The sequence below is a fragment of the Tenrec ecaudatus genome, chromosome 14 (genome assembly GCF_050624435.1).
Source record: "Tenrec ecaudatus isolate mTenEca1 chromosome 14, mTenEca1.hap1, whole genome shotgun sequence".
Lineage (NCBI taxonomy): Eukaryota > Metazoa > Chordata > Mammalia > Afrosoricida > Tenrecidae > Tenrec > Tenrec ecaudatus.
Window position 1 is genome coordinate 14789689 of NC_134543.1, and position 25033 is coordinate 14814721.

The window sequence follows — 25033 nt, forward strand, 5'->3', positions numbered from 1 at the left end:
GACCGTGCAGGTCGCGTCCCCTCCGCTCCCCTGTAGCGTGCCCGCGGGGTCCGGCCGCGCACGCGCCGCGGGGAGGAGCAGGCGGAGGAGGAGCGCGCGGGGCCGGCTGTGGCGCCGGGGGCGCGCGCGGCGCAGGTGTCCGGGGCGGGGCGCGCGGGGGCGCGGGGCCGCGCGGGGAGCGGGCGCGCGCGCGGGAGGCGGGCCCTGGCTCCGCTGCGCTCTCGGCCTGGGCTCTGCGGGCGGAGCGGACGGGCAGAGCCGGGAGGGCGCGTCGCTCGGGGCACCCCGCTAGCCGGCCGGCGGCGCCCGCGGCCCTCGGCATGTTCCGCGCCGCGAGCGGCCTCCTCCCGCCCGTGGGCTGAAGCGGCGGCGGCGCCGGGGTCGCGAGATGCCCCCGCGGGGCGCGGCGTAGAGGACGCGGCGGGCACCGAGCCCCAGCCGGCCGCCAGCGCGGGGGTGGGTGTGGGGGGGCTGTCGTCGCGGCGCCCTGGCCGCTTCCCGCCGTCGCCGCGGGCCTCAGCCGGAGCCGGAGCCGGAGCGGCGCGGGGGGCGCCGGGCCATGGCGGCCCGGAGCGCCCCGAGCTGCCACCTGCGGCTCGAGTGGGTGTACGGCTACCGGGGCCACCAGTGCCGCAACAACCTCTACTACACGGCGGCCAAGGAGATCGTGTACTTCGTGGCTGGCGTCGGCGTGGTGTACAGCCCGCGGGAGCACCGGCAGAAGTTCTACCGGGGCCACAGCGACGACATCATCAGGTACCGGGCGCCCCGGGGCCGCCTGCACCCCGCCGTCCGCCGCCCGCTCCCGGAGTCTGCACCGCGCCCGCAGGGAGCGCCCCCCCCAACTCGCCCCCAGCGCAGCATCCGCAGCTGCCTTGCCCCGGAGTCACCCCGCTTCCCCCCCCCCGCAAACGCCCCCCCAGCGGTGCATTTCCGACCCTTTGGGGGTGGGGTGGGGGGTGCGCTGTGGGTCCGGGTCGCGGATCTGCAGGGTGCCGTTCTCCAGCGGTCAGCAGATGCAAACCTGCGGACAGGTTCTTCGGGTAGCGCCCACTGACGCCGTGGCAGCGAGTTTGGGGTTTATTCCTTTGAATTCCCTGAGGGTTCTGATTAAAAGAATCCTTAAAGCCCCTATCGGGAAATCTTTACCTCAAAGCGCATTGATCAAAGCCCTGGAAGCCGCAGGCAGGACATTCACTCCTGGACCGTCTGTCGGTCAGGTTTGTTGCCCGCGGATGGAAAAGCAAGGCGCTGGCGAGAACGTTTAACGATGTCACGCTCAGCGAGCCGGCCACAGTTCCGCAAAAGCTGCTAAAAAGAATGCCCCTTATTTTCTTGTCCCATCTTCAAATCACCCCAAATAAGCTGACTTCTATATATATTTGTTAAAACTCGCAATATTTGGTGGTAGGGCTCGGGGTGGCGCGGCTGACCCCTTGGGTCCCAGCGCTTGTTTCCGCGTCTTACATTTATTGCATTCCATTTGAGATAGATTGATCAGTGTCTCAGCAGAACTTTAAGAAAAGGCTGATGAAATTAAGAGCGGAAGAAATGATCCTAGGCCACTGCTTAGTTGCTCAAGCACCGTGGTTACCCCCACCTTTCAGGAGGGTATGTTGAAAACATTTCAGAATGTGTTTTGTGTGCAGCTTCTGGGTCTGGAACAGACATTCAGTCACTGGGGACGGTTACTGCGCGTTAGTCTCTTCTAGAAATCAGGCATTTCAAATCCAGTTCTTGGTCTGATGTCTTGTGCGCGAGAGTAGTTAAATCCCAGGAAAGTTCTGGTTGGCATCTCTGTACAAGGGTGACATGTTAAAGAGGGAAGAGGAGGCCTGGGTCAAACCAAAGGTCGTGAGAGATGGCATTGAAGACAAGGAAAGCAAAACCTTGAGACACGGAGCAGGGAATGAGGGGGTGGCTTCTGTTTGCTGGCCTTTGTTCTTGGACCCCAAAGTGCAGCCTTTGCAAATTGCCCTTTGTGCCTTTTATGGGAAAGAAAACTGATAAGTTGTTGTCTATTTTTCTCATGTTAAGATTCATTTTTGTTGGCCGATTGGGGCTGCAGACCCATTTTGTTGGCCGATTGGGGCTGCATTGTTGATTCAATATATCATTACATGATCGAGGTGATTAGATCGCATACTGATACTATTAACTCCCAGAGGAGAGTTTACTCTGATTTCTGTCTCTTTCTCCTGATTCTTTCCAGCATCTCTTCTCTTCCATGTGGTAGGTTTTCTGCAAGTCTCAGAATACAAACTCTGCCTGAGTTTATCAGGGTGAGTGAGAAGCTGGATGAGGTGTGGCAGGAGCTGAGGACTTGTCATAGGGCAGGTCTGTTGTTTTTACTCGTGGGGGACTTATAAGATCTTGATGGTGCTGAAGTCTTCTGGAACCAGGTCCAATTGATTTGATGGGTAAACAATTATGTGTTTATTCCCCAGCCAGTAGTCAGTCACACTGCTCGAATGTTCATGATTCCGTTTCAGCAGATTTTAAAGTAGATGACGCTTTTGCCATCTTTTAATATAGTTGCACAATCCATCTGTGCATCTCAGGATCCTTAAATTCGGCAAATGTACTCGTATTTTACCATAACCAAACACATGCTTATTACTGTGTAAATGATGCCACCTTCAAGAATAATTTGCAATCATAAAAAAATCATTTCTTGAAAGACTGCGATGGGGTAGGAAAATTGGAATCACAGAGCATCTTGAAGTTGTGTGTGCAAGTTTTGTACTGAAAAGATAACTTCAAGACAGTGAAGTGCTCGGGAAATTTTATTTTAGAGACTTATGACAGGTTATTCTTGTCTGTCAAATAAACCCGACAGATATTCAAAACTCTTACCACTTCATAGTGTGATTTCTAAGAGGAGAAACCAGTAATTTTTTCCAAGTTTGCCACAGCAGGAAATGGACCACTTTGTACCTTTAATGCCTGACAGGAAACCAGGTGCAGCCTTAGTAATGTCAATGCTGTTTTCATCCTCTGTTTTGCTTCCATATGTTAACATAAAACATATTGGTCAGATATGGCTTGGTCTGCGGCTTAAGCTATTCCAGAATCAGCAAGTTACTGCGCATGGTCAGTGAAGATGTACGTGCGTGTAACGAGTATGTTGGTTGTAATGACTGAATCACGAGCAACCTGCCCTCAGTTTGCCGGTGCCCCGGTATCTTTCTTATACCATGTAGGATTCCCGGTGGTGGTGACGCGTGGCCAGGCGCATCATTTTCTCTGCATTGTTGGGATTGTTTCACCTCTTTGTGCCGGACATCTCTATGTGCTCCTCCAGTCATTTGCCCGTGTACACATGCATGCACACAGCAGTACCCATCTGTGCCAGCATAACACAGGACCTTGTAACCCAATTCTTTCTTAGTTGCGATTGTTACTGTGCCTCAAGTTATATAGATAAAATTCTCTGACTTTAACTGTTTAATACTAAGGTTTATGCCTAAGATATAAAATACACTAGCCAACATCCTTTTGACCCTGTGAGTGAGGCACTGAGCTTCGAAGGCAAGGCTGAAAGTTCAAACCCACCAGTCCTCCGCAGGAGAAAATAGAAGTTGTTTGCTCCTATAAAGATTTACCGTCTTGGAAATTCTGTATAGGGTCCCTATGTGTCAGAACGGGCTGGATGGTCGTGGGTGGCTATTTTTTTTTTTTTACGGCCTGTGTTAGTGCGTGATGTGCAGGTATCTACACATTCATATCCATCTGTATTTTGACATGTTACCACTTGTGTTCCCAAAGGTGCTATGGAATGGAATATTGTTTTTTTCTAGTAAGTTCCCATCAGCACATTTTTTGACACGTCTATTTTTTTTTCAAGTAGTGGATAGGATGCATGCTTTCAGATCATTTATCTCCAGAGATGCTCATGGAGGAAAGGTGCTTGACTCTGGTTTTCCTAACTGAGTGAGCTCTTCTGCATGGAACTATCAGGGCATAGATTTTCATGTGCTTTAAACACACACACACACACACACACACACACACATCCATGATGAAACTATCTCATGAGATATTATTAGCACCAATGCATCTGAAATACCCTAAAAGGTATACAATACTGTACTATACTATATTATACTGTTGTAAGTTAGAGTAACAATTATTTATTTCTAAAGGTGATTTTTTTCTTTAGACAGAATGGAAGGTGTAGTAGCTCTCTTCTTCCATTGTGGTTGGTGATGCTCTACAAGAATAAAGACTGACCAGTGCTCACCGTGGCCTCGTCAAGGTGGTGGTGGATCGCTCGGCATTTATGGTCAGAACAGGGGTCCTCAAACTTTTAAAACAGGGGCCCAGTTCACTATCCCTCAGACCATTGGAGGGACAGACTATAATTAAAAAAAAAACTATGGACAAACTACTATGCACACTGTACATACCTTATTTTGAAGTAAAAAAACAAACCGGGCAAAAACACCTGGTGGGCCGGATACATGTCCTTGGCGGGCCGCATGTGGCCACCTGGTCTAGAACACACACGTATGTGACTCTTCTGGTACGTACATGGGCCTTTGAAGTAAAATAGGAAAAAATTAAAGAATATTATTCAGGTCATGGTGCTTTCCTTTGTTTATAGAAATATATTTATGGCCGTCAACTGATTTTTAAAGTGTCATGAGGGACAGGATGGGCTCTTCCGTCTCAAAGGCTTGCTGACCCCTGGACTAGAAGCTTCAGTTAAGTGGGTGTTTGACACAGGCCAAACCGAAAGCCAGGAAACCTGTTCCAAATGGGCGCCATTTCCATGGTGGATTGTTCGTCCTTGTGTTTCCATGGCCCAGGCTTCCGATTGTAAAAGATCTGGCGGAAATCAACCCTGTGTACAGCTCACTTGATTTTTTCACACTCATGCCCAGCGTTTCTCAATCCTGAATAAGCATCAGAATCACTTGAGAAGCATTTGTATCAATTTCTGGGTTTATTTTTCTCAGGCGCTGTCAGGCAGAATACTTTGTGGTTGGAATCACAAATCTGATTTTAAAGAGCACCCCCCCGCCCGCCGCCTCCTTGCACGATTCTGCTGGGGAAGCTTGCTACCATGCTGAATCTCCAAACATGATTCCTGATAGGAGCCATTTGAAAGATGGATGTAAACTCTCTCCCCTCCAGCCGACCACCAGACTTCTCCTAAGCGTTGTACCAGATCTAGAAGCAGCCCCTCAGAAAGCGATAGAATACACCGTTTGAAGCAACTGCCCCCGAGTTCAAGTGATTTGAGGGGAACTTGTCTGTCCTAGATTGGGCAGTGGTTCCATTTGGCTTCATTTTCTGTGTCTGCATTTGCAAACCTGGCATGGCTTTCCATTTTGCAAATGCCGCATAGATTAAGGGATATAAAGAGCAGATATTTAAAAAGAAGAGTGATCAAAGGATCATAAATGTACATTGGATTTGTTTTTGCTATGTGGAGAAAAAGCACATTTTTGAAAATTTGCATCTCTATCACAGTTTTTGCTTTTTGCAATGCCCACGACGGAAGCAATGTAGAGAAGTAATGAAAGATGACGTCTGGATGTGAATTAAGGGAAACCATGGAATACTAAAAAAGTCTAAAGAGACTCTTGAGAAGTTGTTACCTCTACGGTTTTTCACCACTCAAGAAATATTTATTGATCATCTATTTTGGGGCAGGCTCTTTGTCTTAAGATGCTTAGCGTCCAGATGTGCAGCCAGGTAAAGAGGCCAGGAGGATATCACGTAGATTAGTGACCTCACTAGGGTATCTGTGTTATGGGATGCGGTCAGGGCCCCAGAAGCTCAAAGGGATGTTTACTCGAGGATTGGGATACGTAAGCTCAATCTTCATGGAAAACAGCAATGAGTTAGCCAAAGGGCCCGGTGAAGGGACAGCTTTCTGGAAAGTGGTAAGAGCCCGTGGAGTCACCTGATGGCACGAGGGAATATTTGGAAGAGTGGGAGACACATTCAGTTCCTTCCCTCCCATCTACTCTTGGCTCCGCTTGGCTTTCCGAAGGCAGTCCTGTCAGGGCCCCCAGTTTCCTCCACATCGCCACGTGAGAGGTCTGTTCTCTGTTGTCGTTGTTGCTGACTCATCACTGTCATCGTTTGACACTGTTGGCTAGCCCACCTTCTTAAGATACTTTTTTTAAGATACAAAACAAAGATATTTTCTTTAGTAGCTTCCAGGACACCTCTAGCTACTTTAAAAAAATTCTTTCAGCAAATATTTATTGAACACCTTTTATTTTTAAGTGACGTTTTCTAAAGGATCCCTGGTAATGCTTGCTGTAGGATAAGCACTAGACTGCTAACTGCAAGATTGGCAGTTCAAACCCACCAGCCACTCTGATGTAGAAAGGTGAGGCTGTCTGGTCCTGTAAATATTTACACTCCTGGACACCCCAGAGAAGGTCATTATGAGTCGGAATTGTCTCAGTGGCAGTGGGTTGGATTAGTTTTATTCTATGCACTAGTGATACAGCAGTGAGCTCAAACAAAATCAAAACAAACAAAAAACGTACTGCCATCGAGTCAATGCCTCCTCATAGCGACTGTATAGGTAGATTGCCCCTTTGAGTTTCCAAGACTCGCTCTTCGAGGAAGTGCAAAGCCTTCACTTTCTCCCATGGAAGCAGCTGGTGGGTTTGAACTGCCGATCTTGCAATTAGCAGCCCCCCATGTCACCGCTAAACCACCCTTCACCTGATAAGTGTAAAGGGGGTTGGAGGAGGTAGGTGAGAAGGGAGGTAACGAATAAAGAGGAGAAGTTTTATCAGAAAAGCGAGCCGCACTCTGTTGGGAAGAGTTGATACAGGTGTGTATAGTGTAGTCAGGAAGGCCTCTTGGAAGGCCACTGGAGAAGTGACCTGTCCGTGGGGTGGCAGGTGAGCGCATGTGCTATTTGGCTGTCTGGGGAAAGGACATTTAGGTAGAGGATCAAGTCCCAAATTCCTGGAATGTGTTTGGGGATCAGGAAGGAAGTTAGTGTGTTTGGAGTCTTGGGAACTTGAGGAAGAGCAGTAAGAAATGAAGTTTGAGGCGGGGGTGGGGTGGGGAGGGGGGGGGCTGGGCAGATTGTGCAGGCCCTTGTAGGCTATTGAAAGGATTGTGATCTCATGGACTGAGATTGGAAGTCATTGGATCAATCTAACAGAACAGTGGCGTAATTGGATTTGTGGTCTCCCAGGCCTTTCTGGCTAGTATGTTGAGAATAAACTCACGGGGAGATGTAGGGTGGTAGCAGGGAGAAGCCTCAAAGAGGCTCAAGTCCAGAGGACACGGTCAAGCTAGCTGTCAGCTTGCACCAGCAGCACATCACAATGAAAGGAGTCAGGGCAGTCCTCAGCACTAGCTACACAGCAGTGTGTTAGGCAGATGAGCTCTCTCCTTGTAGATCATAGATTCTACTGGGGAGAGAAGTGCGAGGGGTCAGATTCCAGAGATGTTTATTGAAGATCAGAGCGTGATTTATTGAGGGGGCAGTTATAAGTTGTGAGAGAAAGGTCACTGAGGATCACAGAATGGAATTTCCCATTAATCAATTGGGAAAGATGCTGTGAGAAGCAGGTGTTCTGTTTGGGGTGATGCGGGAAGCCATGTTCAAAGTGTTCACCTGAGATAAAGAACAGGCAACTAAACCCACTGCCACTGAGTCGATTCCAACTTGTAGGACCTGTGGAGGATTTCTGAGGCTACAGATCTTTGTGGAACAGAATAGCCTCATCGTTCTCCCAAGGAGCTGTGGTTCGAGCTATTGGAGTTGCGTTTAGCAGGTTTGGTGTAACCGCCTGTGCCATCATCTATCTATCCGTCCGTCCGTCCGTCCATCCATCCATCCATCCATCCATCCATCCATCCATCCATCCATCCATCCATCTATTTAGCCATTATATATTTAAAGCCCACCAGCCTGGATGGGATCAACAAGGGACTTAGTATGGCTAAAGGGAGACTCTAAAATCAGGTCCCTGTGGACTCCAACGTCTACAATAGGGGAGATGAAAAATGATGAACACATGACCAGAGAGGCAGGAGAGAACCAAGAGAAGGTGAGGTCCTGGAAGCCCAGGACGGAGAGTATGTCAGGGAGGAGGTTGCGATCAGTTGTATTAAATACAAGGACGGCTTCATCTGAGTGGAGATGTTAGCTGTTTTGCAATCATTACAGTTTAATCACAAGACTCCCCAGGAGGCTGTGCACGCCCAGGTCATCAGGGAGAAAGGGAAGCAGGATGCAGTAAAAATGAGTGAGGTCGTTCTTTGTACACCCAACTGGACTCCTTCAAGATCTGTCCCTAAAGCGTCTCATTTGCTGGACTTTTAAAACTGGCACAGGATGCAGTTTTTGATGCTTGTTCCCCAGGAGTGTAGACTTCAGACCTTCACTTGGGGCTCATCAGATCTCAGACCCTACTTAGATCTTCTGAGATTCTGATTTTTATTTTTTACATTCTCACATACGTTATAAGGATATTAAAGTTTGAGAAGCCTGGTTTCCAAAGGTGTGGTCCTCTAACCAGCAGCCTCAGCATCACCTAGGCACTTGTTGGACATGTAAATGGTCAGCTCACCCCAGGCATACTGACGGAAGCTCTAGGGGTGGGCCCAGTAATTTGTTGTAATAAGCCTCCAGGTGATTTTGATACATCCCAAGTCTGAGAAACACACCTATGGGTTATTGATTCTTTTCTCCGGCAGCCTATTGGAATCACTTGGGGAGTTAAGAACAAAATACCACCACCAATGGTCAAATCTCAGCCCCAGAAATTATGTTCTAGAGTGGGCCCCGGTGTAGTTTCTTTGCTTCTTTTCCTGTGTGAGTTTTCCTGTACATTCTTGTTTCTTTGTTTTTTAAGTTAGTTCAAGGATTATTTGTTGGCCTTTAGGAATGTTTCCAGTCCAGTCTGTTGGGGCACCACTCCCTGGTCCCAAAATCCACTTTCAGCATTCCCTGGGGACCTCGCCGCTCCATTCCCTTGCTGTTCTGTTGCATTCCCTTAGTGTTTTGCCTCGGTGTGGAGGGATCAGATTGGGTGCATTTCCCACACTGTGTCTCCAGTGTCCCCTGTAGAGCTATGGGTCAGTGAGGGACGTCATGTCTCATAGTGGGGCCGGCGATGTGGGCCTCTCTGTGGACTGGTTGCTCTAATTAGGGTCATCGTCCTCAAGGCCTGGTGGGCCAGGCTGTGCTCCACTCTCTCCTCCTCCCCCTTCATCAGCACCGGAGCTGCAGAATCAATGTCGTCCTTTGAAATAACTTCTTCTGGGGGGCATTCTTGTTTCTTTGTATGCCTCATAATTTTTGGTTAAAAAGGGGCCATTTAAAAATAATGTCATGTGACATATCTAGAAAGAAGTCCCCTTTCCCCTAGTTCATTGTTCTGGCGGTTTGTTTAGGGGCTCTTCTTAACTCATGCTGTAATGTCTATATTTTCTGTTATGTGTTGGCATTGAAGGCTTTGCCCTATGAGCTTAGGGGTCACCTAATGATTGGATAGATAGATGCCTTGAAACTAATCAGCCTCCCAAGTTTTGCTGAGCATGGGGGGCACACACCAGCAATGCCCAGGCAAGCAATTTACCCTCTGCTTCATCTTTGACTTTCTGCTTGGATGGAGCTTCAAGGACAGCCAGAGGTGAGCTCTTAGGACTGTCTCGCTTCTTTCCCAGGCATGTGTGGCCTTCTGGGTCTTCAGAAGCCCCAACAGGGCTTTTGAAAATATGTTAAAATCTAATTTCCCTGCTTATTTTCGTAAGTTATATGGCCGCCTTCTTATGTGTCTCAACTGTATCACCAGGTGAGGCAGATGTGGATCGAAACAATTGTTGCTGATTTTGACAAATGGCCATTCACTCTGAACAAACCCTGAGTCAGGTCATGTGAAGACAAATCCTAAGAGTGGGGGTTTTCAGGAAACTGCCAGATAGGTGGTTCTCTGCCAGTGGTGTTTTGGGGAGTTCCAAATCCACTCTGGCCCCCCATTGGCTGCTAGCATACCGATTGTAGGGCTGTTATTTTTTCAAGACAACCTTGGAGATGTGGGGGTGGGCAGATGGGAATCTTACCACTATCGAGTTGATGCTGACTCATTGTGACCTTACAAGACCCTTGTGAGTTTCTGAGACTGTAACTCTTCACGGGAGTAGAAAGCCCCATCTTTTACTCATGGAGCACCTGGTGGCTTCGAACTGCTGGCCTTCCAGTTAGCAGCCCAACACGTAACCAGTATGCCACCAGAGCTCCTGCAGATAGGAATAAAAATGCCCAGCTGGTTAAAATGCCACAATGTTCACTTGTTACCTCTGAAATCCAGACATTTTTTGAGTGCCCATCTTGAATTTTAATAATTGATTTTTAGATGTTGAGACTACACAGCAGAACGTAACACCGAGTCAACAATCTTAGCCTGGACGATTCCGTGGCGCTGATTGATTGCATTCTTTAGTTGTTCCGCCTCTCTCACTCTAAGGCTACTCTGATTGTTGGAACCTGGGGTTAATTTTCAGAGCTCCAGAAAAGTTGATTGCTTCAATTTGGGGCCAGAATTTTGGATCAGATAATATCTATGAGTCTGGGAGCTAGTATTTCTTTACAACTGAAATGTAGGTGACGGGATTTTGTATTGCCTAATTAACAGTGTAATTGGGGATATGAAGGAATATTTAGAGGAGAATCTAATACAATCTATGGAATAGAAACTGAAAGTTTCTCACGGTTCTGTCAGCCAGGATACGCAAAGAGCCTTGAACACCTGTGGATTTAGTAAACCCTGTTGATTTTAATCACATTAACCCATTAGCTCCCGTTAAGTTGCTTTAAGATATTTTGAGGTTATATATATATATTTTACATTTTATTAGGGGCTCATACAACTCTTATCACAATCCATACATATACATACATCAATTGTATAAAGCACATCTGTACAGTCTTTGCCCTAATCATTTTCAAAGCATTTGCTCTCCACTTAAGCCCTTTGCATCAGGTCCTCTTTTTTTCCCCCCTCCCTCCCCACTCCCTCCTCCCTCATGAGCCCTTGATAATTTATAGATTGTTATTTTGTCATATCTTGCCCTATCCGGAGTCTCCCTTCCCCCCCTTCTCTGCCGTCCATCTCCCAGGTAGGAGGTCATATGTGGATCCTTGTAATCAGTTCCCCCTTTCCAACCCACTCACCCTCCACTCTCCCAGCATGCCCCCGACACCCCTGGTCCTGAAGGTATCATTCACCCTGGATTTCCTGTGCCTCCAGCTCCCAGATGCACCAGTGTACAACCTCTGCCCTATCCAGTCCTGCAAGGTAAAATTCAGATCATGGTAGTTGGAGGGAGGAAGCATCCAGGATCTGGGGGGAAAACTGTGTTCTTCATCGGCACTACATCGCATCCTGACTGACCCATCTCCTCTCCTAAACCCCTCTATGAGGGGATCTCCAGTGGCCGACAAATGGGCCTTGGGTCTCCACTCTGCACTTCCCCCTTCATTCACTATGGTATATATATATATATAGTTAAAAAAATTTTTTTTGCATGATGCCTTATACCTGGTCCTTTGGCACCTCGTGATCGCACAGGCTGGTGTGCTTCTTCCATGTGGGCTTTATTGCTTCTGAGCTAGATGGCCACTTGTTCACCTTCAAGCCTTTAAGACCTTTGGGGTTATATTTTAAGTATAATGTAATTTCGGGTTAGACTATAGTATATTTCTTTAATTGGAAGAGGCTGAAACATTCCATACTATTGTTCAAAATTAACTGATGCAATAATATTTGCTGAGAAATTACTCTGAGACTTTATAAACGGTATTAAATGAGATAAGTAAGCTGTTAGCCAATAAGTGTCATCTGCCTTCCCTAATACCTCTCTTCAAGGTAACTGTCCCCCTTCCGCTCCCTTAGTGGACTCTGAATATAACGTAGAATGCCGTCGTGGGCTTACATGTTTATCTTCACCACTCAATGTTCTTAATGAAGGCATGATTCCTGTTTCATGCATATAGTCGCCCTATACTTGACACCACGACACCTAACAGAGCAACAATGTTGTTAGTATTTTAACAACATACTTAGTATTGTAATGGACACAGAGACTGTCCTTCACACATGTTAAGTAGCTAAGTAAATAAAGGCCAAGCAATAGGTAAGTAGTTTTTAATAACCTCAATATGAAAACCTTTATATTATAATATCAGTATTAAACAAACTGAGTTTTAAAATAGCAGTAAACTAAGTATTAAGCCCTTTCTCTGTGTCACTTAGGAAGACTGTTTCTTGGGTCATCTGATGTAATCCTTTCAGGAACACCCCTCCCCCCCCCAGAGAGTAGGTATATTTATCCCCATTTTACAGATGAGGAAATTGAGGCCCAGAAGAGTTAAGTCAATTGTCCTACAGCTTCTAAGTGATACAGCTGGATTTACAAGTCAGGTCTGCATGATTCCATGGTCCATGATGTGAACAAATCACTGATACAGTGACTATGGAGGAAATTTACTTCCCTTCAGACTAAACAGACTAATCCGATTCCTGCTAGGTATGGACACTACATCATAGTGTAAAGGTTTCATCTATAAACGGCCTCATGCCCTGGCTGGTTACACATTCCCTGGTTATTAAAGCCCAGTCTTCCTGGTGGGACTTAGGAAGGACTGGCATTCTGTCTCCACTTTCCTGTGGATTCTCTAGAACTTTCCTCTCCTGGATACTTTCTTGTTTGGGAACCACACGATAATCATGTTGGTCCCCCCCAAATCTGCCATCCTAGTCAATGCCAACTCATAGCAACCCTATAGAAAAGAGTACAACTATCCCTGTGAACTTCTGAGACTTCAATTCTTCGTGGGAGTAGAAAGCCCCAACTTCCTCCCACAGAGCAGCTTGTGGTTTTGAACTGCTGACATTGGAGTTAGCAGCCCAGCTCACAGCCACTACACCACCAAGGCTTTCAACAAACAAAGTAGAAAAGAGCCGCTCCTTTTCCCACTCTTGGGGATATATATATGATACAAGAGGGTCATTTTAGAAAGCAATAGTATATCCTATGGCTAAGTGATGCGTTATTGGGCCAGATCCTATGTTTGTCTCTCCAGATCCACTCTCTCCTCTTCTCTACTCGGCTCTGAGCATCAGGCAGGCCTCCTGTCCTCTGACTTCCAGTTGAATTTGGTCAGTGAGAAGAAGAGTGTCCAGTTTTGGTTCTGGTTATGTTCTGGACATAGGTGTTTCACAGGTCCTGTGAAGTAGCCTCCTTCTCACAAGGAAAGCTCTGATCCAGTTCCCAGGAAGGTCTTCAAACTGACCTTTTAGACCCAGGATGCGTCCCTGTCCTTTCTGCAGTTCACCCATTCTGCCCACACTGGTCAACAGCCTCGTGTGTAAGCTCTCTTCAGCTTGTCCCTCTCCTGCTGGTGCCCCTACCTGACAGTGACCGTCAGCATCGTAAATCAGCCAGATGATGCATTTTTGGCAGCTCAATGGAGATCTTAATAAGCACAGATGATTCTGTAGAAAAACAATTTGTCTTAAAGGTTTCTGTTTGGGAGATAGCTCATTTTAAAGTTTGAGATCTCTTTTGTCCTCTTCGATCTATGAATTGTATAACAATTTTGCCACTAAATGAAAGTCACTAGTAAAAGAACCAGTTTCTTCCCACCCAAGGTAGACTCTGAACCCGTGAGAGGTTAAAACCAAATTAAATCCAAAGCTCATCGTAGTTTTGCTGTGGTGTAAACCTACGTTGGTTCCCCGTTATCCGTAAGGTGAAAGTAAAACTTGGTGTTGGGCACAGAGAAGCTTTTAGGCAGGTAAATCGCAACTTGCTTCAAATCCTCCTCACGTTCAGAGAGCGAGGTTGTGTCATATGCATGTCACAGGTTGTTAATACGCCTTCCTCCACTCCCAATGTCACCTTCTTCTTCATATAATCCGGCTTCTCTGATGGTGTGCTGTGCATACAGCTTGAATAAGTATGGTGAGAGGATATAGTCATCACGATGCACACTTTCCTGATTTTAAACCATGCCACATTCCCATGTTCTGTTTGTGCCACTGCCTCTTGTCCATGTACAAGTTCCGCCTGAGCATGGTGGTACCTTGGAATTCCCATGCTTCTCAAGCAATCCATGGTTTGTTAGGATACCAGGCCGATGCCTTTTTGTAGTCAAGAAAACAGATGAGAACGCTTGAAAGGGTTCTTGGGGGAAAGGTCACTATCTTTCAATTCCATTTTTCTGTGACCTTTTTAAACCCACGAGTATCTTGCGTTAGGACGATAACTTAACCTTCCTTCTGCACCTCCGTTTGGTAACTTCTTCAGGGGAATGATGCCATCCGCCCCATAGACGGGTAGTGAGGGGCTGGGAAACGTGCATAAGGTTCTAGGACAACGTTTGACTCGAAATAGGCACTCGGTGAAATAAAAGCTCCTTGCTTTTACAAGCATTCTGTGCTGGACACTTCTCTTGTGATTTCCTCTCATGCTTATTTAAATCTGTCGCGATCCCGGATCAGAGCTTTCGCTATCAAGCTTTAGCCTTGTATTCCCGTTTTCCCTTGGGCAGTTTAGCTTGACTCAAAGGGACCCACAGCAGCACTCAACTTCCCCCCGCTTCTTTCTCATTCAGCATTCCCTACCTTGATGAAGGCCACCCCGAGCGTGATGCCCAAGCCAGAGATCAACAGTCAGTGTAGATGCCTCTCTTTCCATTGCGACCTGTATCCAACCAGTTCTGTTACATTAGCTTCATGAATTTCCCCTTCCCCTTATTTGGATTAGAACAAATTACGGGTGACACTGCAAAGAATGGGAATTCCGGGACATTTAGTAACCCCAGAGGAAATGGAAATACAACACTAACGCTGGAGAGAGAGCTCTGATCAAGGGTCTCTATAGATCTTGTAAAGGATGTGGAGTGGGCTTTGTGCTTCCTTAGAATGATTTGCTGCTTAAGTGTCAATGCTTTAGGAGAAATGCTACTCGTTGCTATTTTTGGACACTCAGATTTGGTTCAGCTTGATCCCACTTGAAAGTAAAATGGAAAAAGGATTCTAAAACGAAGGAATGAGAATTGAGAAAACAGCATTGTTGCTCTGGGTCAGTCGATTCTTTGTCGGAGTCCTTTAAAAGTTTACACATAAGACATCCTAGCACAGGATTTACGAAGGGTTTGCTTTGCTTATTAGTACAGCAGATGTGCTATTGACATAGTCACTTGTTGCTGGTGTGTGCCACTTAGTGAGGAGCCTCCAGGGTGGAGTGACAGTGCCCCCCCACACACACCCCCCAGAGCTTCCTGGGCTAAAATAGTCACAGTACCCACTCCCAGGTCTTTTCTCCAGTGTTGTGATGTGTTGACTCTGACTCTGTGTAGCAGGACAAAGCATTGCCCAGCCCTGTACCATTTTCACCATCTTTGATATGCTTTGAGCCCATTGTCAAGCCTATCGTGTCTGAAAGTAAACTTATATCAATCCAAGTGATTTAACACGGACCTCACAGCCATCGAATCAGTTCGGGCTTAAAGCGACCCCATAGGACAGAATAGAATTGCCCCCGTGGGTTCCAAGGCTAGAACTCTTAATGGGACTAGGAAGCCTCCTCGTTCTCCCATGGACCATTGAAGTCTGATCTTCATAGTTGACACTGCATGCTATCGAATTCTAGAAAAGCTTCATGTACCATTATGTTAAGACTGATTGTCTGCTTGCTTATTTGCCTACCTTGCAGCCTTGCTTTGCATCCTGAACGAGTGTTGGTGGCAACAGGACAAGTTGGGAAGGAGCCTTACATCTGCGTTTGGGATTCTTACACCGTGCAAACTCTGTCTGTGCTGAAGGACGGCCACACACACGGGATAGCTTGCTTAGCCTTCGACGTAGATGGGCAGGTATGTGGCCATTTCTCTCCCTTTCCTCAATTTTCTTTGAAAAAATGAGTGCTATAGAAAACGATTATAAATCTCTGAGTATTCACTCAGAAAGCAGGTGATGAAAAGTGCTTGCTTGTCCAATGACGGGGATGGATGGGCAGGTTGGTGGCTGATGGATGAGTGGTTAAAATTGAAGAACAATAAGGGATTTGTATTTTATTGTATCAAAAACTTTCTCAATTGAATTCATTACTACCATGAAAATTGACAAAAAAAAATTTAGGTGAGTGGAAAACTTGCTTGTTTCTTAAAAAATACTTTTCCATACCACTCCTTTCCAGGTAGCGAGAATATAGGATCAATGGAAGACATCTTTAGAAAATTCAGTTTTTCTATGTAGAGAGCTGTGTGTATCCAACTGTCAGTTCTTTAAAAGGTTATTTATCAAATGTAACATTTTCTAATAAAAGCTAGGAGCCAGTTTCTGTAGTATGAGCTGTTTTTGCACAAAACTTAAAGAACAAAATGAAAGACATAATCAGCAAGCTACATTTGTGTCCACTCCTACTCAGGTGTTTAAAATGTAGTGGACAAACCAAAAGCCTTTTCTTGGTAGTGTTTTTGTGAAACTCTGCTACCCAAAACATACTTAAAATATGGTCATAGGAAAGTGTATTTTTTACAGGTGGGGTTAGCTGACGGTTACTTTTAATGTCTTACCTTAAAAAGAGTCATTAAAATTGTTTTAACTTTAGGGAAAGGTTTAGTTATCTTTTCGATCCATAAAACTGGTAGCTCTAGATCCCGCAGAACTAGATTGCGGCGTCCTATTCCTTTAAAAAATGGCAGCCGGCAGATGTTCCGTATATACGTCTGAGGACGAGCTTCTTTGAATCTCATTGTCTCATAGGACGGTCTCAGAAGAGAGCCTGTAAGAATTCCATAAAGGCTTCACTTGATACTCCTGGCGGGGGCGGGGGGGGGGGGGGCGTGCACTGCTACATTTGCGATCCCCGTATAAACTGTGATTGGCAATTACAGAAACTTGGTTCGTGTTTCAGGCTTGCTATTATCTTTAGTCCCTTCATTTCCTCATATCCGCACTTCTCTCCTTTTCCTCTCTAAAGGAAAGTGAGTAACTTGATGGGGACGCCTACTGGTTGGCCAACTTCACTGGCGCACAGAAAGAAACTTTAAAGCTTTTGAAAAGTCACTTAGGAAATGAGGTAGTTCGTTTATTGTGCCAACCTGGCCAATAAACACATGTGGGGTTAATTGAAGGGCAGAGGGATAAATGGCTCAGTGAGCCTCGCCTTTCTAGTTCTCGGGTCTCTTGCTTTCTGATGGTCTGACCAGGGTGCAGCTGCCTTAGCCAGTTCCCTGCTTCAGCTGGCAAGGCTCACTTCCTGCAAGACATCCTTGAGGAGAAGCCACATGGACCTACCCCGATGCAGCCCTGGGTGCTGGAGCAGCCGTGTGGAGACCCCTGCCAGCACTGAGATGTTTATACATTCACTGACTCGGCTTTCCTCCTGCAGTCAGTGTCATTGTGTGTGTTTTGTGAGACGGAGGAGGACTTTGTGGATTGGTGGCGGACATAGGGGTTAATGTTGGTCTTGTGGGCTTGGGCAGCACTGGGTTGGGATGTTTCCTTGATGTGCACTTAACCTTTATATAAAACTCTCTCTTATACATGATTTTCTGTGGATTTATTTCTCCAAAGGACCCAGACTGACACAGGAAAGGTGTCAGTTCCACACTGTTTGGCACTCAGTGACTCCATACTCTACATAAATGCTTTCCTCTCAACACCGCTGTTGAGGCATGCCTCCCGGAGTCACAGGGAAACCGTGACCTTAGTTTTTCACTGTTGGAAACCCTAATTTAGCTTAGGCTGAGCCACCCATCAGAAACGTTTGGGGGTACCTATATCTCGCCAAGACAGAGGGCAGGCACTTAAAAGTTTAAGCTCATGAAATCCATCATCATCAAAGATGATCATTATTTGATGTTGTTGTTCGGTGCCATCCAGTTGGTTCCAGCGCACAGAGACCCGATGTACAGCAGCAGGACCCACCATCCTCAAAAGGGTTTCTGTTTTGTGTCCATTGTTGCAGTTACGGTCTCAATCCATCTGGTCTTGAGTCTTCCTCTTTTCTCTGCCCCTCTGCTTTACCAAGAATGCGGCCCTGCTCAGGGGCTGATGGCTCCTGAACACGGGTTCACAGTACACAAGACCAAGTCTCACCACCCATCTTTGCCTCTACGGAGCGTACTTCTTCCAAGATAGATTTGGTGTTTCTTTGCCAGCACCATAAACCAAATGTGATTTTACTAAATCCCAGACGCTGTGGTGAGACAGCATTATCTCATTTAATCCTCCCATTAGCCCTATGAAGTAGACACGGTTATCACCTCTACAGAGAGAGAAACAGGTTAACTCTCTTACCCCAGATTCACAGCTAGTAAATGGACCCAGGGCAGAAAGCAGGCTAAGCTCCAGTTCTTAATACACCTCTCAAATATTATTTATGTTTTAAAAGGAATTCACCCATTTCCAGAACAGTTAATGCTGAAACTACCAAATTGAAGAGATTAGGAAAATTGTTTCTTAAATTATGTTAAAAAACACCCAACAATAAAAAAAAACCACGTCTTACCTTACAAAATACACCTAAGAAAACCCATCTGTCAATATTGTGGCCTGGTGGGCTATGCATCGAGCTGTAAAGCACAAAGTCAGAGCTTCAAACCCACCTGTCAGTCCACAAGCGAACGGTGAAGCTTGCTGCCTGCGCCTGTAGAGATGACAAGCGGGGTCAGGGAACCTTATTTCTGCCATCAATCACTATCTGGATATTGATGACATCGTTCACAAGCCATATTCCTCGAGCGCCTCATTGGCTCACCCTCATGTGACATGCGGAGCCCTGGTGGTGCAGTGTCCATGCCCTGTGCTGCGGTCCACAAGGCCCCCTCCAAAACCACCAGTGGCTCCGAAGTAGAAAAACACACTTTCTGCTGCCTTAAAGAGTTACGGTCTCTGAGACCCACAGGGGCAGTTCTACCTTGTCCGATAGCAGCAGTTCTCAACCTTTGGGGGATCCAACAACCCTTTCACAGGGGTCGCCTAAGACCATTGGAAAACACATATTTCGGATGGGCTTACGAACCGAGACACCGCTCCTCTATCCGTCTCCAGGCGGGTCCGCCCACATGCACATGCCCCACATAGGAGTACCCGCGTGAAGACCGTTACCCATGCTGCACCATGCTTCAAGACAGAACTTCATTTATTTGTCATTAGAAATAAATATCCCACAATATGTCGTTACATATTGTTGTTGTGATGAATCACTATGCTGTAATGATGTCCAATTTGTAACAGTGAAGACACATCCTGCCTATCCGATATTTACATGATGATTGATAACAGTAGCAAAATGACAGTTATGAAGTAGCAACGAAAATCGCTTTATGGCTGGAGGTCTCCACCGCATGGGAAACTGTGTTAAAGGGTCGCGGCATGAGGAAGGCTGAGGACCACTGTCCTCTAGAGTTGCTGTGAGCCAACATTGACTCGATGGCAGTGAGTTTGGAGTCTGGTTTTAATGTGATGGCTGCCACTGTGGTGTAATGGTATGAATTGGGCTGGTAACCCCAAGGCCTGCAGTTCAAACACATCAGCCGCTCCTCTGGAGAAAAGTGAAGCTTTCTACTCCAGTAAAGAGTTACAGTCTCGTCAATCCATAAGGGCAGTTCTACCCTATAGGATCCCTGTACGTCAGCATCAACTCAAGAACTGAGTTTTTAATCTGATGCGAGTACTGCTTTTCTGTGGTGAGCTGGGTGGTGTTGGTTGGTGTTGATGATTTCATGGGCCTTGTACAGCCTGTGGGCCGGACATTCTCCACCCTGATTTAAAGCCTCGTAGACTAGCAAGGACAGAGCCTTACTCAGTCCTGTAGGGTCGCCCTGAGGCGGGATGGATTGATGGCGATGGCCAGGTATAAATTGTGTATGCCAAGTTGGAAATAGCTGATGACTTTTGCACTTTCGATTAGATTTGGAGCGATAAGTAATCGTTTGAGATGACTTATTCAGCTTGGATGGCTTTCCAGTCGGTGGCCACACTGAATGTTCTTCTCCTCCCCAGAGCTTTCCTGAAGTTGGAGTTGAGTACCCGTGCTTACGCAGGCAGCCCGCCTTCCCGAGGCTAATTAGGGCTGAGTGGCTATTTGTATGAACCTACATGAAACCAGGACAAACATTCCGTAGTCAATGGAAGCTTGGGCTGGGGAGGAGGGGGAGTTGGCTGGTGCTTTATCTTGAAAATGTGACCCTAATTTACAAAAGCTCAGTTCGCATATTTCACAAAGTCCAAGTTGTAATTGCAGTTGCAGGCTAATTTTTGAAGTGAACTAAGAATTTTATTTCTTTTTGTAAAGCACCGTTTTGTTTGTTACGTTGTGATACAGCACAGAATACTTCTGCTCCCCTCTGATTTTTCGCCTCGTGCTTATCAAGAGGGTCAGCTTTGTATAAATACCAGTGGGCTTCCCTGATTGGTTGATTGACATGCCGTACATACTCGTGCATAAGCTGAGTTTTTCAGGACACTTTTAATGCGCTTTTTGTGGTAAAATTAGGCGCCTCGGCTGATATCCAGGTCGGCTTGTACTTGAGTATGTACGGTACTTCTTTTTGGTCAATCCCTTGGTATGTAGACACAGCTGAAGTGGCTATTCTGTTCTCCTTTTTCTGTCAGGTCTTGCTAGGAGCCCTGATGGAGTAGTGGTTAGGCCTGCGACTGCCAACCGCAAGGTCAGCAATCTGAAGCCACCATCCGGTCCTCAGGAGACAAGCTATCGATTCCTGTAGAGTTACTGTCTCAGCCACGTCTGCCCTGTCCTGCAGGGTTCCTGTGGGTCGCCATGGACCCAGTGGCAGGATCTTGGTTTGTTCACCATCCAGTGTGCAAGGAGTCCTGGTGGCCTTGTCTCAGTGACCGTTGGACTACCAAGTGTCAGGTCAGCAGCTTGACTCCATCGGCTGCTGCCCAAGAGAAGGACGAGGCTGCCTGGCCTGTGGAGATTGGCAGTCTCAGGAAATGTACAGGGTGCTATGAGTCGGGACAGACTCCATGGCAGGGTGCGGAGCTCTGTGAGGATCTGATGGGACACGTGGGGCTTTCAGCTTGCGTCTGTGAGGAGCTGAGCCATCAAAGAGACACTGACTATCTCTCTCTTTAAGCTGCTCTACAATTTTAGCATCCACACCCGTGTCTCTCCAAGAGGAACAATCCAAAACGCTGGAAAGCAGATACCTACACTTTATCCTGGACTGTAGGCTGTGGGATGAGGGGTGCCTCCCCACAAAATAAATTCAGATTTTTCCAAAGCTATGGATTTAAATTTTTTAATAAAGCAGGCCTTATCACCTTCAGAGTGCTCTCCATTACACTTAGTACATTTGTCACATCTGCGATTCCATTCTTGAAAACATTTTTCAAACTCATCTGTTTTGATGGCTGAAAGCACCTCCCTTGTTTTTTGGGTTTTTTTTTTTTTGGCTTCACTTCTTCTATATCATCAAATCTCTGTCTTTTCATGTCCCTCTGCATTTGCTGAAACACAAAAGTTGCACGGAGCGAGGTCAGGTGAGAGGTGTGTGGGGCAAGAGAGGCGTGCTGTTTTTTGCCAAAAACTGGCGAACTGAGGTGGCGGCATGAGCAGGTGCATGGCCGCGATGGCAAAACCAGTGCCCGTCTGCCACAACCGGGCCTTTTTCTGTCACACACTGTTGTGCAATCTTTCCAGAACCTCTAAAGACAAAGCTTGATTAACAGTGTGACCTGGTGGAACAAACCCCAAGTGCATTATCCCCCCCTCACATCACTTCTGGGTTTGGGGGGTACCCCCTCGTAGAAATGTTTTTAATTGCCAGAGAGATACTGACTTTTTTTGTTATTTTTTTCTGCAAAGGGGGGAAGTCGGCCAAATCAATTTGGGAACCTGTGATCTGCACAGTGTGCTACAGCAAGAGATAGAGATCTTTGTTCTGCCTAGATACTTAGTGAGAGTCTCTGTGTCCAAATAGAGTCCTTCAGCAGGAACAAGTCTCTCTTTAAGAGGGGGCCCACATTAGGTCTCTCTTTTTGGTGGCGTGATTGGGGCGAGGGGTTGTGAAACCTATCTTATCTTTTCTAGAAATATGTCAACTTAATTACTAGTGCTTTTAATACATCTTCACATCTCATAAGGCTAGCCTTCCCCTGCCCCTTTTCTTTTTCAGATGCCAGTGTAGCAACTCTTCTTCAACTTGGCCTTCCCTTGGCCTCAAGTCCCCTCAATAATTTACTTGTAATGTTCCTCAAGAAGCCATGAAGGAGCGTTACATTTAAGCTAAGGGAGACTTACATCTCTCATTACTGTTTCGGTTCCCCAATAGGATGTGTCTTTTCCACTCCTTGGTGTGGTTAGGAGCCATCCAACGGGTCCTCACCCGTAACAGCGCTGGCATATGCACGACAGAAAGAAGCACTGCAGGGCCCTATGCTGTCCTCACGGCTGTTGCTCTTTTTAGGCCCATTGTTACAGTCGTTGTGTTATAAAGACTCGGAAACCTCCCAGGCTGACACTCCCATCTTCACATTCTAGACCTGTGACTGCCCCCTGCCCCCCCCCCCCATCATCCCACAGGTGGCTTGTCATTGGGAGGTGCCATTGAGTTGGTTCTGACTCAGAGCCGCCCCAGGCACAGCAGAAGGGAACTCTGCCCGGTCCCGGGCCGTCCTCACAGTTGTTCCTGTGTTCGAGCCCATTGCTGCAGCCACGGGGTTAGTCTATCTCGTTGAGGGTCTTCCTGGTCTTTGCTGCCTTCTACTTCGCAGCATGATGTCCTTCTCCAGGGACAGAGTCCAGCACCACACCAGCACACAGTGCAACAGGATAGTACAGTCAATGGAAAGAGAGTGGTGGCCTCAACGTTTGGGAGGGAAGAAATCTAAATGCAGGGCCCCAGCTCTAGAGAAAGCTTCCCTGTGTGTTGGCTCTGGGGGAAGGTCCTTGTCTCTTTCCACTTATGTTTATTGGTTTGTGCAGTGTGGCATCCATCTCCCCCACCTGTGTTGTTTCCTCTGCCCTTATATTGCCCCAAAGAGATTGATTGAAGACACGGCCAGTACTAAAACTTCCCCATCAATACAACAAAGAAAATCCTATTCCCAAATAACCACAGGTATCGTAAGATTGAAGGATTTCAGGGAGCCCAGACGGCATAGTGGTTACACATTGGGTTGTTAGCTGCAAGGTCAGAAGTTCTAAACCACCAGCTGCTCCATGGAAGAAGGACAGGGCTTTCTACTCCCATAAAGCGTCACAGTCTCAGAAACTCACAGGGGCAGGTCTACCCTGTCCCATTGGGTCACCAGGAGTTGGCATTGGCACGATGGCAGTGAGTTTGGAGTGTTGGATGGTGTGGTGGGCTCTGGGTTAGACTGCCAAGCACAAGGCCAGCAATTCAAACCCACTAGCCATTCCCTGGAAGAAAGAGGAAGCTTTCAGCTCTCTAAAGATTAATAACCTTGGAAACTCACCAGGACCATCCTACCTGTCTTGTAGGCTCTCTGCAGGTTGGAGTGAATTCCATCCACGGCAGTGAGTTTATTGGATAGAATTTACAACACATATTTTCCAGGAGTCACAATTCAGTCCCCAAGAGAGGCCTTTTAAAGTCTTCAACTTCCTGTGATGACTGCAGGAAGATGCTACCCAGGAGAGCGCCACGATCGGGCAGGTGGTGTCAGAGGGTCACTGGCTGCTGTCTTGACATGAAACTGTAGGTGGGAGTTGAGCTGAGAAGAAGCCGGGAGACCGCCCCCCCCACCACCACCCGGAGTCAGTGGGGATGAGAGTGCACATATAATGGGGGGCTGGGGTCTAGTTCGTAGAGGTAGAAGTGGTGAGCAGTAGTCAGATGCTGGAAATACTTTGAAGGTAGAGCCGCCCTGATTTGTTGGTGAACTGGAGATAGGAAAGAAGAGTCTCAGGTATATCTTGTAGAATTTCCTTGAGCAAGTTAGTGGTAAATTGCATTACACTTCTTCCATAGTCGTGCGTGTGCGCTCTCTCTCTCTCTCCTCTCTCTCTCCTCTCTCTCTCTCTCTCTCTCTCTCTCTCTCTCTCTCTCTCTCTCTCTCTCTCTCTGTCTTTTCTGGGAAGATTGTTTTGTTGGGTATACAAATCCACATTGTGAGTTACCATAACAACTGGCAGACCCCCCCCCCCCCCACACACACACACTGCTTACTGGGTTTCATTGTTTTGCCACTCTGTTTTCAGAGCTCACTCTCAATTTGACTCACAAAGGATGCACCGCTGAAGTGTGGTTTCTTCCCTTCCCTTCTCAGCGGCCCACCTCTGTCTCCTCCTCTCTTCCACTCCCCCTCCTTCCCGCCCTCCGCGTTCGATGATGTTCTAGAGCCGAGGACTGATTTCTCTGGATCATTCTGGTAAATGTCCAGCCTGCTCTCTTAGAGCATCGTCTCCTCATTCTCTTTGCTATCGGGCTCTCTGGTGGCACTGCTCTGCTCTCTCCATCTGCCGGTGCTTCTTTGTCAGAGTCCATTGGCTTTTAAAATAGCCGAATCGAGGTCGATGCCAAACCAAGCCAGCCCCCTTGCTGGTGAGTCGGTCTGACTCACGGAGACCTTCAGGACAGCGGGGAAGTCTGTACAGGCCAGTCTGTACAGACGCAGGCAGCTCCTCTTTCTCCTTCACAGAAGCTGGCAGTCTTGGATCACCAAATCTTTTAAGTTAATATTGTACTGCATGGCTTGCCTTTTTATGATGAAAGTGGAAGCGTTCTTTGTACCTGCCAAGTGCAAGTTCTTTGCCAGATATTCTCTCCACGTTTGTAGATGGCCTTTTTATTTTCTTAATGGTGTGCTCTGGTGAGCAGAGTCTTTCTGGTTTATTCTGTCTGTGTCTTATATAGGAAATTCTGCCTACGGTTACAAAGGTACTTTTCCTTTGTTTGCTCCTAGCTGCTTTAGAGGGTTACCTTTTGCTTTATTTCTTTATTTTTTTACATTTAAGACAACAATCCATTTGAAGTTAATTTTTGTACATGTTCCAGCGTCATTAAGTTCTCTTACTTACTTGATGGTCAAGGAGG

General features: G+C 46.9%; 1 protein-coding gene across 1 annotated transcript in view; it reads left to right on the forward strand.

The window, feature by feature from the left end:
* Positions 1-559: 559 nt before the first annotated feature.
* Positions 560-25033, forward strand: part of EML5 (EMAP like 5) — a 144780-nt gene continuing 120306 nt past the window's right edge. Inside the window, exons 1-2 of the mRNA XM_075531644.1 lie at positions 560-756; positions 15715-15874. Of these exons, the coding sequence (XP_075387759.1) occupies positions 560-756; positions 15715-15874 (357 nt within the window). The remainder of the gene's footprint in view (positions 757-15714; positions 15875-25033) is intronic.